The 15167-nt window shown below is 38.6% G+C and overlaps 1 protein-coding gene across 1 annotated transcript; it reads right to left on the bottom strand.

Moving 5' to 3' along the window:
- Positions 1 to 1634: 1634 nt before the first annotated feature.
- Positions 1635 to 14208, bottom strand: caly (calcyon neuron-specific vesicular protein). Its single transcript, XM_063882950.1, is given in 7 exon segments — positions 1635 to 3518; positions 4923 to 5020; positions 5023 to 5035; positions 5719 to 5838; positions 6500 to 6762; positions 9595 to 9822; positions 14147 to 14208. Coding segments are annotated over 5 exon segments (597 nt in total). The 5' UTR covers positions 6629 to 6762; positions 9595 to 9822; positions 14147 to 14208; the 3' UTR covers positions 1635 to 3281.
- Positions 14209 to 15167: the final 959 nt, after the last annotated feature.

Below are 15167 nucleotides of genomic sequence, written 5' to 3'. Positions count from 1 at the left end.
GTATATCATATCTTAGTAATATTCTGACACTCTTTGCGTCCTCTCAGCAAAGTTAGATCAGTGCTAGGAGTAATGTGATGTTAACAGCTGAATGACTCTTGGCAAGGCCTTCCCTCGCAGTTTTTAGGGAGGAGGTGGAAGGGGAGCTCTGAACGGTCAGGACAAATTAAAAAGCCAACCTGCTATTTTACTGTTTAGATCTGTTGATGCTATAAAGCAGGAAAATGGAGCTTGGCGGCCTTTACGTGACTACTCGGTTGATTTTACGTGATTTTCCCCCAGCACTGAATCTAAGCCTTTTTGGCACAACATGTTAAGCCTTGACCAAGCATGGGATCTGTAAATGCCCCTATAAATATTTTTTAGCACTTTATTTAGTTCCATGCCCAGGGCCAACAGCATCTAAAGTATGTCACCCAGTAACAGAGGGGAGAAAAAAAGACCCTACAGGCAAAACAGGGCATAATGTAGATTTAATTAACAAGCTAAGCATGGGCACGCGCACATACGCACGAGCACACACACACACACACACACACACACACACACACACACACACACACACACACACACACACTCTCACACACACACACACACACACACACACACACACACACACACACACACACACACACACAGGCTTAAACTAAAGACGCACTCTAACAGACACAGAAGCACAAAGATGAAGTATAAATTTTAGCAAACACACACACATAACAGAAGGTTAATGATTTCAGATTCACACGCACCCAGGCACAGTTCTAACAAGGCAATGCACACACCAAAACTTCGAGCTACACATCCCTGGGTTTAGAGTGATGGTGTGAAAATATGTGAGTGTAAATGAGATGCAGACAGGCTCACAGCAATGGAGAGAGAGAGGAGAGGATGTGGCTTGGCTATGAATTGCTCAACTTAAATATGAGGAGGAAGGAATCATATTTTGAATGCTATGCATGCTGATCATTTTTGAGCAACAGAGTATACAAGGAGATGTACATTTTTGTTCTGTTGGTTATTTAGGATTAGATCTTCTTTTTTTTTAACTTAAAACCAGATTTTAAGGAGCTAACCCTTACCCTATTTTACCTGAGTACAAGGTTAAAGAATGGTAAGACACTCATGATGTATTTGAGGGTTACTGCACAGAACAAAGAAATAATGATTTACGTATAATAAACTAATTGTTTTGTAAGTTGTAATTTATTATGTGTCTCAGCTGCTGATTTAGACTAAATGAGGAATGACTCATGAAGAAAGTTTATAGCACCTTTAGATAAAAGCTTAAATTAAGAAAGTGTACTGTGGTCTGTTTTAAAGTGACCTTCATTCAGAGTCATTCTTGAAATACTTTTTACCTATTCATCAAGATTTTTTCTGGAAGATAATTCTTTCTCAGTTGACATAGTACCTTTAAATATAAATATATTCACTTTTCTCAGTGTGGTTCTACTTTTACCTTAGTTTACTAGTATTAACTTGAAATATAAACATTGAATTTAAGTACCTTAAAGTTGTACTGAAGTACTGCTGAGTGCTCAACACTTGCTTTTATTTCTGTTCAGTCGGTGACACCTGGGCAGATGGCGCTGATGTAAATGTTTGGCACTTAAGCTCCAAAGAACAAGCTGTGCTGTGATCTCACATGAAGAGTTTTACTTTACTCAAAAATAATGAAAGAGAAATAGCTGGTTCAAACAAGTGACAGAAGACAATTTAGACAAATTACAAGATTTGTCAGAATATTTTGAGATATTCTGAATGACAATATGTAATTTACAAATAAAACGATGTACAATGGATTGAAAAAATAACAACGTAACACTGTTAATGGAATAAATAGAAACATGTGAAGACGATTGAAGTCTTTAGGTAGTATATCATAGCACTTATTAAATCTACTGCAAGATTAGAGCCACTGCTTCATACATTCATATAAGGATCATGAAGAGTCAAACATCTGAGTAAACTGTACATGCTCATTTACAGCGGCAGCAACATTAACCAAAAACACAATTTAGTAACAAAACAAATATTTTGCCATTTTTTACAATCATCTCCCATAATGCTGTAATTTCAGTTATACATAAAAAGATCTCAAGTTTTTGTCATTATAACAGAAAGTAGCTCACACAATCATGTAGAATAATAACAGTTATCAAATGAAAAATTGTTCAGAAAGTGTTCAGGGTCATTCAATATACTGGTATTGACAAAGTAGTAGTTGGTGATTTTTACTACTATGAGACTATCCAAAACCATTGTGTAAAACTATTTAAAATACATTCATTCAGTTTTTAATTGCAGACATACACTGAATTGCAATTTACAGTCTCCAGATGACAAGTTGAAAAATTGACTCCTTTCGACAGAAAATGTAAATGGTCAATTATAGTTCCTTGTCTGTGAGCACATTCAATGCTGATTTCATACGTTACCCTCTAAAACTAAATGAATTGAGTGTGAGATAACAAGATGCAGTGATGGGGAGAAACTTGCTGTATCTCATTAAAAACGTGTTATCTTCTCACTCTGAGCTCTTGCCTCGCTTTTCTCACCTCCAACAACTACACAAATCATACAGCTTACGCATACACACATGAATGCAAATATAAATATGATACATAATCTATATGTACCGATGTAAAGTATATACGCGAGGGTATACAAACACACTGAATGCAGATGTCAGAGATTTTCTCATGCCTCAGTTAAACTGTAAAAGTCAGGCACATTCTCCAACACTTTAATAACATTCCTGCCTCCAACCACAACAACTCACCACAAACACACACACACACACACACACACACACACACACACACACACACACACACACACACACACACACACACACACACACACACACACACACACACACACACACACACACACACAGGTATTAGCTTGAATTAAGTAATAACAGAATGTAACGGTGTAGTTTACATAGCTGATGGTTGAACTTTCATTAGTTATACAGACACCTTTGTACAACGGCATATCAGGGCTATATAATTACAACAACAAAAAAAGGAGAAACTTGGATATTCTTTTTGTGAATAATGATTTTTTTAAACTTATTTTAATGTACATTATAATCTCAAGATATATTCTATTGAATTAACAACTTAATTAAAACTATTTTCTGACTTGGCCCTAACATGCCATTGTACCTTAAAGGTTTTGGAGCACCAGTTTAGACACTTGATTTAAAGGACAGTCAAAAAATAACCTACACTGCCTCCCCTTCGTCATTTGCTCCTTTAACACCTGTTCGCCCCTCACTTATCTGCCCCCTGCTCGTCTGTCAGCAGCTCACTGCGTTGTTTGGCTACATCGGCCTCGTTCAGGGCACTGGGGACTGGTAACCATGCCGATGGCAGCTCAGGTCCGGTCTTCTTCACCTGGTTGAGGTGGCTGAGCGCTGCGTACAGCCCGGTGCCACCGTGGACCCCCGCCTCCTCCTCCTGCTGCTCAGTGTAGTACATCTCCAGAGCGGCTGGGGTGCAGTGCTTCTGCTGTTGTAAAAGAAATACAAGTTCACATCTTGCTGGTTCAATGTAGTGGACACACTGCTCTGAACATAACATCACAAGTCTATCCCAGTGGGATATAAATAAATAAAAAAGGCGTTTTCTAATAAGGCACAACTCTAAAAAAAAAGTGAGAACAAATGTTGTTTTTCGGTTCTTTTAGTATGCACCGCACATTTTCCTGCAAATCAGATTGGAGGCCGTTAAAAAACCTCATGTAAAAGCATTTTATTTACTAAAACAGGCCATATCCATTTTGCATGATCCTTCATTAGAAGACAAAGCATCCTGTGCATCTTTAGGCGTAAAAGGAAATTAACCAAACCTGAGGTCAGCAGGTAGGCCTAAGTCATTTCAGAGTTTGAGGGCCTGGACTATTTGTTTTTGAGGTGGGTGCTATGTACAAGACAATGTGAATTAAATCAAACACACTGAGCATCCGTCCTGTTAGTATACTGTTATGGAAAGAGCACACTGAGTTGTCTTCATGAGAGTTTCCCTCGTGGAGGATCCACTACCTGACCTCGATCCACTCTCAGCAAGGGCTGGAACCTCCCAAAGGCACAGCAGAGACTTCGCCTCCCTCGATCCTCGCTCCTTTTTTAAAAATTTTTTTTTATGTCTCCAACAACACATTAACATGAAAAAATGCTGAAAGCAACTGTAAACGGCAAACACTTCAAAAGCCTAGCCGGAAGGTCCCCCCTTCCCCCTTCCCTCCGTTGCTTCCCCCCTCACTGTTAAGCCTTTAATCACAGTTTAGTCACGCTCAGCCCTAATTAAAGACCCCTCCGATTTGCAGGCGGGCGTCCCAATCTCTGCCTGAGCAGAAAGCTGGCTCTGAAGCTACCCCTCTCTCTCATTTTCCTCTGCGAGACAGCCTCTTCATCTAACATGCGTGGCAGCGGCAGCTCGCTACACGATGCCTCCAAGGTGTCGTTTAGTGATAATGAGTTTGGATTCCCAGCTCCAGTTTTCTGAGAATCAACCTTATTTTTACAGTCAATGGAATCAACCCAAAGTGACTGATGTGAGGGTGTGCCGAGAAACAAAGCACCAACTGCATTGTAGACTGTGTAAGGAATCTTTTAGGGGGAGCCGCTGGGACTACTTTGGCCTGGATAATCAAATAAAAAGTTTGTAATATATTATAATCTTTGAATATTACAGAAGATGCTTCTGATCATCTGTGCTGAACCGCAGAATGATAAAGCCATTAAGATGTTTCTTTCTCTACCTAAATCATATAAATCCACAAATATCTGTGTGTGTGTGTGTGTGTGTGTGTGTGTGTGTGTGTGTGTGTGTGTGTGTGTGTGTGTGTGTGTGTGTGTGTGTGTGTGTGTGTGTGTGTGTGTGTGTGTGTGTGTGTGTGTGTGTGTTGCAAACCTTCAGGATGAATCCCTCTGGGCAGGTAAGTTGGTCATACCACATAGCTTTGTACATGAGCAGGAGGAGCAAGCTGGTCAGGAAGGCCAAAGTGATGAGATCAGACCTGTGACCTATGACACACAACAAACACACAGAGACATCAGTTTAGTGTCATTAATAGTTATAGGATTTGTAATATATTGTATTGTCTGAAAATGTCATAAAAAGACCTGCATTAGTCTCCTAACACTTCCTGGCTTTCCAAAGATATCTGTGACCAACACTCTGTTCCTACTGAGGACAGGTAAAGGCTGTCTTCCTATATTGTCCTTATTAACTAACCTACTATCATGGACTCACAACTTTTCCTGGATCTTAGCTTGTTCAAAAAGCAGACAGGTCTAAATGAATTGGTGAAAGTGCACTGCTAGTGTCAGTTTGCGTGTTACATAGCTATTGATCCGCTCAGCTGCAGCACATTTCTAAAATGTGTCACTACGATCAGGTTGGATAATGGTGTGGTCTTACCCTTCAAAACTTAATAACAACACACTGTCTTCCCATGATGAAGGTTACATGACAGGTTGCTTATTTTGTGTCCTGTTCAGTAGTGTATTGCACACACTATGCCAGTTTTATGCTGTCTTGTGACTTTAACATAATAAACAACATCAGGTTTCAGCTGGACAGTAAATACATGAAGGTGTGATCCATTAATTGTTGATCATGGTCTTATCATATCAGAGATTTGTTGAAAAACATACAATATTGCCAGGCTCCTCTTTTAATCATAACATCAAGCTGTTGTACGGACCTTGGCTTTCTCTGAAACATCACTGTAGAAGTTGATATTCAGCTTCTTGATATTGGGCACGTAAGGCTTGTCCTTTCTCTTCTGCTGCAGCTGATATTGTGTTGATGTCTTCACAATGACCTGTAGTAGAAACAATGCACTGTTACGGTTACTTCTGTGGAAACAAAACTGAGAACTACTTGTAAGATGTGTTTAATTTCACTTTATGGTTGATGATGGATGATGTTGTGTTCAGTTCAGGTTCGGTTTGTGTATCCACTGAAAAGACTATTTAGCATGTCTGAAAATACACAAACAGGATTTGCAAAAGCAACCAACTTTAATTGATGCCTTAACACATCTGGGAGTTGCAAATTGTTTTTATGTTAATGTGTCATCAACCTCTAACCAGCCTGTGGAAGATTGGGGGGTGCTGACTGCATCATCAAACTTAAATATTATCGTGAGAGCTTTCTTCTTGCATTACCCATTCGAAGAGGTGCTTGAAACGCATGGGCTGATGCGAAGGGTTTAACATGGTACTGTACGTAACGAAGGGTGATTACAGCAGTCTCAGTGTTGGGATGCTTGCTCATGCTTGGAAGGTAAGTACGCCCACATCAATTTTAATGGTGTTTGTCCAGGCGAGTTCTAAACCGTAATCTCTTAGCTATTTCTGTGAGCGGTAATGGGTTTGTTGTGGTCGACGTGCAAATCAGAAACAAAGCCTTTGAAAGAAAAACAAACTGGAGAATTACACATAAGCAAACTCACAAACACCGACCCAATAAGCCTTACTTACCCTGTCTGCGTACGACTGCTGGAGCTGGCTGACCTCCAGGGGTGTGATGAGGGGGATGTTATCAAATCCGTCGTCAGCAGACGGCTGCTTCTCCAGTTTATCAGACAGATTGCTGCCTAACTTCACCATGGCTGCTTAGCTGCCTGAAAATGCCGAGATTGGTCTGGAGAGATGGCAGGGGGACAGGCCGCTCAGGTCAGACTGACTCAGCTTGTGTGCTTTGTAACCAAATGTGACAGCTGCTTTAGCTCAAATCCGGGATGCTGTCAGGACACAAAAGAAGGTGAAAAGAGGACAGTGTACTGTGAAAACAGGACAGGACTAGAGTATAGGCCACATACAACGAAGAATAGGATAAAAATAAATGTCTTATACTACAAGAAATTAGTTTGAGAAGTTAGCCTTTTTGCTTTTACATACATATCACCAACTAATGTATGGATTGCATCTCAAATCTAAATTGATTCCCCTTTCAGAAAGAATATTTCTTATTTTAATGGTCAACATTTTGATTTGGCCAATATTTTAATTTATAAATAGGAATCTACAAAACATATGGCCTTCCCATCATGAGCCTATAGCATTCTTAGTGTTTAGTGTAAATAAAGTGCATATATTAGCATTCTACCACTCTTAACTAACACAGTGAACGTGGATCAACGTTATACTAAAAATCACCATTTTGAAATATCATTGGAGAGATGATCATGTCGATGTAAGCATTAAACTCAAAGCATCACTGTGCTGAAGTACAGCCTTTCAGAACCACCAAGATGACTATAAACGTTATGTTTTTAGCTAGTTAAAGCAAATAAAAGACTATCAATACAAATAAATAGTCAAAACAACTGTTTGCTGTTTGGTTATGTTCTGGATTATTTCTTGGCTGGAAGCCCTGACCTCCTGTGGTCTTGACTCGTTGCCTGGCAACTGCTGAGAACCATTACACTGTCCAGCACAAAGACCACTGTAAAACCACAACATGTGATTTTACACTACAAAATCTATATGAAAGGTGTTTGTTTGAGGATTTAGATAACTTTGAACTGAGCTACGCTGGCTGCTTTCAGTCTTTACGCTAAGTTACCTGTTCTTGCAGGAGCTTCCTATTGTAAAGATATGAAAATAATATAGAGCTCTCATCTCACTTTTAGCACAAAATAACAAATAACCCAAAATGTCAAAGTATTAATTGTGAATATGTTGTAGTAAAAACCCCAAATACCTGAATTAAACTAAAAAAGGGTATGAAATAACACTTAATAACGTTAGTGTTTAATTTGTAATTGAGTGAGGTTATTCTAAGTACAATTATAACTAAGTGGAGAAAATAAACTTCTGATTTCTATTTTCAAACATATGCTCTCCTGCTATACAATCCAAAAATTTAAAGTAAACATGTTTCATAACCACTGTGAATTATTTCATTTGTAAACTTAAGCCCAATCCTCTTCTCAAACTGTTACAGCGTTTTGAAATCAATGTGTAAATCTAGTGCTCCACCAACACGGCACTGAATGCATCTTTGCGCTGAACGCCTCTCTGTGCTGATAATGTTTCTATTTTCTGTCGATCAAATGATCATCTAAATGTGGAGAGGAGAGGCGAGGATCCACTTATCTCATTCACACAGTGCAACACAACACCTTCCCACAGCCAAGGACCCCACAGGCCCCACTGACGCCGGTGACTCACAATGATGATACACTCACCAGGAGGCAAAGTCTATGCTGCAGGAGACATCCCTGGTGCACAGGAAATGTATTTGTTACAAAGGAGATACAAGATCATTAACTAAGGCCTCCAGACACAACCAATGTGAATAAATGATCTGCTAATGAAGGAAGTGTTGTCATGAAGTGGAAACTCCTAAACCATATCAACAAATTTGATTCTGGAAATTTGAAATTTAGAATCTAATTATTACCCAGGTTAATAATACCCATTATTACATGGTTAATAATAACACATTCTAAATCATTATAAGAGAATCATTTAAAATGTCGTAAATGATGAGGGCTGTTTCTTCAATGCAGAATTTGTTCACATTTTTAAATGTTCAAGCTGTTAAAGAGCAGCTTTTGTCAAGTGACAAAAAGGATGCTAAGTGAGAAAATGACTCAACACTACAGTACTGCTTGGTGTGTCCTTGTGTGGGTGGCTTAAGTGGTCATCTGTGGTGACCAACATTTTTCCTCCCAACAGTTGGAGGGAAGTGTGGGTACGATGAATCATCCTGAATCTGTGATTAACAAATGAGCCGTCTGTCAGACACTCAGCGCTCCCACACTCACTGGAAATTAGTCTAGAAAATAAGAACATTTCCTAATTTAAATAAAGATTTGTAAAATCCTGTTAATATTCAAATGATGGCATGATTATGAGCTAAGAACAGGGAATAAGGGGGAAAGGTTTCTAAAGGTGAAGACGTACTGTGTTATGAATAAGTAAGAGTGGCCTGTCCATGCCTTTCAAGTTCTTCAGGGTTCACTGGTCATGCATATCTGAACTTGCTGCATTGAAGACTGCTGCGACAAGATGTATGGGCTGTGTAACCAGGAATCAGGAAGCAGAGCTGTTGCAGCATCACAGGAAATTCATGGAAGGCTGATAAAACTATATAATCTATATAATTATTGATATTAATGAAATATTTTTCCAGTTGCATAATTTATGATTTTCAATGAACCACTGTAAATGTTCTATTTATTAAGGCTTGAAGGACATAACAGGCATGTTTGATGAGTTGCTGACATAATGCATGTAGTCTAAAACAAAAAGGACAATAAATACATGCGTAGGCTATTTCTCTGAAGCCTTAACATGGAGAGCATATTACAACACAATTACGCCTGCTACAGAGACATACAGCCTTATATTAAACCTGGTGTGATGCTTGTCCATTCATTCACTAAAGCAGATAAAAATTCATTAATCACCTGCCCTAAATCACGTCATGTAGAAACAGCTCTCCTATGGGGAGGTTTACTGCAGCAGTGCATGCATTGCTCTCTTAACCCGCAAACACGTCTGATACCCAGATAAACGTCTACGCACTCAGAAACACATTTTAATGAAATATAATATAAACTTACCGTGTGTCCGGTGCTCTCCGGTGGGCTTTGGATGTGATCAGACCCGGGTGATGCTGACAGGGACTCGGTGTGACCGCCGGTTGCCGTGGTGATGTGTGATTCACGGCAGGACTGCGCACGTAGTTCCGCCTCGCGCTGCTCCGCGCTCCGGTGGAAACAGCTCAATGTGAATGCGCATCTTCACGCGACTCACAGGGACTGTGGCTGAGCAGGAAATTGCGTTTTTGTCTGTGGGAAATAATCATATCTCGCTGTAATGTTGTCATTGATGCAGTTAGTGTAAGTGGAAAAACACATTTTATAAACCACATTATTGAATTGCTGCAAATAGCTTGAGCACATTGTAATGTGTGTTCACATGAAAAGTGATATGATCAAGCCAATGACGCAATTATAATTTACAAAACAAGATTAAAAGGGAGCTATAGGCTAATAATTAATGTTTATCTTCTCCCTGGGATAAAAAAAGGCAATATTTTTGGGCTAACTAAACTTTTCTTTGTTTACATGGTAAAAGGGCTGACTGGATCATTAAAATCCAAGTTAGCTAGACAACAGAATCAGAATTATTCTATTAGTCTTGCAGTTGGGAAATGTACAGCGTTACAGCGAAAGTCAGATAGCAGATAAAAGGCGAGCAATAATAAAGTCGCTAACATGTTAAATATAGAGAAAAGGCACACATTAAAAATAAAAATAAAGACAGCTAAGTACTCATCCATGTCTAAAAACAATGTGTAGCAGCACTTATATAGCTACAGTAAGTGAACTTGAACATATTAAGGTTTGATATGTTGACTGCTTCATTTGTGTGAAATAATCCCGCCAAAGCTGTTGTAAATGTATAATAGTGACAATTTTAGATGCAATGTCAATATTCTTGATGCAATATGTGTTTGTTTATTCAACTTAGCATGTAATTTAGCAAGCCAATATTTAGTTTTGTGAAGGTTAGAATCTGAACCTCACTTTAAAAACATGAATTTGTAACAAAGTACAGACAGCCATCACGCATGGTGTAGCTCAGTTTCCTTTGACCTATATCAGATATCCCGTGACCCTGGTGACCTAAGTACGCTTCAAAGGCATATTCAAGAATTTGTGTATTACTGGGTTATTGTGTTTTTATTCAAAGTTGTCTTGCTGTGAGGAGGAGTTAGGTGGAGCAGCTAACTGAGGGGTTTTTGTTCCAAGGGGATGTGGTTCACTTCTCTCAGTGAGGTAAGGAGGAGGTGATGCATGCATAGGTGTGTGTCAAAGAGAAGTGAAAGACAGAGATATTTTTGAGTATTTATACTTTTGGGTATCTGAGTGTGAGACAGACCAGTGTTTGAGAGTGAGAAAAGAGAGTAATGTGTGTGAAGAATGAGTGGGAAGAAGGAGCCAGACTTGTCTGCAGATTTAGATCAACCTTTTCATGGAAAGAGGCCCCATGCTGTTTTCCTTTTTGGCCATGCCTGACTGTATGAATTCATTATGCCTTTAGTGGAGCACTCGTCCAAAAATCAGCACTGAACCCCCCGCGCCCCCCTGCCAACCCATCAATTGGGCCTACATTTATTATTTTGACCTTTCCTTTAAGGGGGGAGTGACATCAAAGTGGATTGTCGACTAGTTCCTCTGTAAGGAGACGGAGGTGTCATCCTCACAGTGTGAGAGGCAGACTGTTGGCCTGCGCTGGTTTTGTTGTCAGTAAAGAGGAGAGACGGACTCTGGGTCAACATAATTAAAATGAGAATCAATTAGGCCACAGTCTATGGAAGAAAAACTGTGTGAAACCAGGCGTGTCAATTTGTAGGCATTTTTGTTTATGTCTTTAAGAGCCTATGAGATGTTTAGAAGAATGGATATTTTACTAATTCAAATGTGTTTATTTTAGATTTACATACTTACTACTTCAATCTTAAACAATCACAATCAATCCACTGTCCATGTCCACTCTATTGTGAAACAACATGATTTTTATTTGTTTGTTTTACATTAGAATATGTTGTTTGTATGATAATAATTATGAAATTAGACTTGTTTATATTTTAAATCGTAAAATCAGCTGACTCAGCAGTACGCATTAAAAGCAAATCAACCAATAATCTTCACCTCATTTATTATAGCTGATTCAGATATTGTCATTCGAGGTGATTTAATTACCTTTTTTAGAGCTCTAATAGTTAAGACGAGACAAAAAGCTGCATGAGAGCCCCATATTTCCAGGGAGTAAATTGGTTCCAATTGGAAAAGTGAGTTAAAAAATGTGTAGGTGAACAAAATATCAAATTGTGAGAATTATGTCATGGAAAACAAAAGTTACAGAAAAAAAAAAGATTCATCTCAATTTAAACTGGTGACGATGTGGTAAAAAAGAAAAGACATACATATTTTCATTAACAATTTACAAAGCTATTATATTTCCTTGATAGAAAATGTACAAGAACCACAACTTTTCATAAACTAAAAATTGACAACCATTACTTAATTTGTTTTTAAACTATAAGGTTAGGTATAGTTTTTATAACTACACATCTTGGAATACATTATTTCAGTTTGATGATTATGTTAGAATATTTGAGTTACTATTGTTGTTTTTTTTTATCTTTACATGTTAAAGATGTACGTAAACACATTTACACTAAAAAAACACTATTACAGGTTTAATGAGAACAGTCTAAATCACTGAAGATTGATTGTTATTTTATTGTTATCAAAATACCCAGTTATCGTGTTCTTTGAAGGCATTTTCAACACATACAGTAGTTTAGATGGAAAAGCTAAGGAACTAAAACATATATATATATATATATATATATATATATATATATATATTATAAGCCTATAGTATAGTTCTATGCTGGAGAAATAAAGGCCAGTGAATTAAACAATAAACAGGTAACCTTAGGTAAAAGGTACCTACAGGGATAGAGATACAGAAAGGAGATCTGCAGTGGTCCGTGCCACTTAGCTCTCTTCTGCCATCTTCAACAGAGTACCAATTCTCTTCCCTTCTTCACAGAATACTCATCTTAAAAACAATGTCACCCTCTTCCAACTGAAGAATGTAAGCTATCCATGCTCTCCGAGAATATCTCATCAGTGTTTCTTCCTGTTTTTTCCCCACTCCTCATTCTACAGTGTGATAACACCAATTAAATGGCTTAATCTTATATTGTAGCAGTCAAAATTCTAAATACCAGTAGGAACATTAGTGAGATGCCTGACCTTAAAAAAGAGTATTATATCTGTTATGTAGTGTTGATTTCAGATTTCTGAACAAAACCAATATAAATATTGTATTGTTGTCATAAATTCGAATGTTTGCTTTGTTTAAGCTATGAAATAACTTTTTTCAGACTATGACGTTTTTAAACATGCTGTATTGTATTTGTCAAAACTATTGCAGTCTACTTCTTTACCAACGGGGCCATCTAGTGACTGATTAGCCACATTATCACTACAGTAGTGTTTGAGGCCAACAACAGAGGCACATTCTTTTTCTTTTAATACTGCAGCTGCCCTTTCAAGGCATTCTATTTTGTAATCACATCACATCTCAAGCTTTGATCTTCATGTTCATGTATCCGCTGCACCAAGGATTGTGGTTCAGAAAAGCCAGAAAACATGCTGGCTTACAAACTGCCAACAGCTAAATGTGACCAGGTGCAGTATGACGTCCTTTTTGGAAATGGTACACTTCCTGACTGGGAGCAGGTGGGTCTTTTAGATTAATGAACCGCTCAGATGTCACTGAAAGTTTCCAGTTCCCTGCTGAACACGTTCACAATATGATCATTCATGGATCAGTTGCTATGATTATCAACAGAAGGCAGCAACACATTATTGAGGAAGATTTTCTGAAATGGTACTGATTTTTTTTATTAGACATTAATCATATGCAAATATAAGTATGTTAATGTGAAGATACATACACTGCCCGGCCAAAAAAAAGGTCACCACCTGGATTTAAATAAGCAAATAGCTAAGAGCCTCCCATTGGATAATTACTGCATGGGTGATTATGTTTCAGCTGGCAACAAGTTATTTAACCCTAACTGATGCAGTGAGCAGCTTCTCATTTGTTAAACAGTCATGTCGAAAGACATATCGTGTGGTCGTGGAAAAGATGCTAATCTATTTCAGAAGGGTCAAATTATTGGCATGCATCAAGCAGAGAAAACATCTAAGGAGATTGCTGAAACTGTCCAACACATTATTAAAAACTGGAAGGACAGTGGGGAAACATCATCTTCCAGGAAGGAATGTGATCGGAAATAAATCTTGAATGATCGTGATCGGCGATCACTTAAACGTTTGGTGAAATCAAATCATAGAAGAACAACGGTAGAACTCGCGGCTATGTTTAATAGTGAAAGTAAGAGCATTTCCACACGCACAATGTGAAGGGAACTCAAGGGATTGGGACTAAACAGCTGTGTAGCCGTAAGAAAACCACTTGTCAGTGAGGCTAATCGGAAAAAAGGCTTCAATTTGCTAGGGAGCTTAAAAATTGGAATCTGGAGCAAAGGAAGAAGGTCATGTGGTCTGATGAGTCCAGATTTACCCTGTTCCAGAGTGATGGGCACATCAGGGTAAGAAGAGAGGCGGCTGAAGTGATGCACCCATCATGCCTAGTGCCTACTGTACAAGCCTCTGGTGGCAGTGCTATGATCTGGGTTAACAGTTCGGTCTATTTCATTAAAAAAAATGTAAGTGCCGTTTAGTGAAATAGTATCTGTGTATAAGCATGTGTGAATTTCAAAGCATTTTTTACTAAATATTCAAGAAATGAAAATCCAGGACTTCAACTAATCAATTCTATTTTTTTTAAACCACTGATGTGGTGATGGGTGGCTGTACCCCCAAAACCTGCCATGGAGGAATCCTATTCATATGCCTTTCATCTGACGGCCTTGTTCACCAAAACAGGCCGATACAACTCTGCACCAATTCACCTGTTCATATAACACTTAACCTCACCAATGAACAACACCACAAGATACTTGAACTCCTTGGCGGGGTAGCAATTTACCCACAATCTGGATGGAGCTATCATTTATATTTTGGCAGAGACAACGGCCTTAGAAAGTGTTTCACTCATTCTATCCGCTTCACCAGTCAACTGAAAACTCCCCTAGTGTGTGCTGAAAGTCGAGGTTTGATAAAGAAAAAACAAAACAGATCCCAGCTCATCTGCAAAGAGAAGTGAAGCAATTCGGACATATCCAAGCCAACACTCACCATCCCATATCCGAGCCTGAAAATCCTATGCATGCAGATCACAAACAAAATCATTGACATAGGCCAACCCTGGTGTGGTCTAGCCCTAAAAACGTGTTTGCCTCATTGCTGAGAAGGTGGACAAAGTCCTTACTCGAGTCATGAAAGTATCCGGATGACATGTAGTAACAACCCGAATAAGCCATACTCACCGGTTACACACAGGACACATTTTGCCAAGATTTAAAAAAAGGTTTAACATTGTTCAACAAAGCCTTATCTTACAATAGCTTTACTTTTGTGTTTCTGTAAATAAAGGTCAATACTGTAAATAATGGCCAATACTGTAAATAAAGGTCAATACA

Source organism: Eleginops maclovinus, chromosome 5 (assembly GCF_036324505.1).
Source record: "Eleginops maclovinus isolate JMC-PN-2008 ecotype Puerto Natales chromosome 5, JC_Emac_rtc_rv5, whole genome shotgun sequence".
Lineage (NCBI taxonomy): Eukaryota > Metazoa > Chordata > Actinopteri > Perciformes > Eleginopidae > Eleginops > Eleginops maclovinus.
The sequence above is the reverse complement of the archived record's forward strand: the minus strand, read 5'-3'. Positions and strand labels throughout refer to the sequence as shown.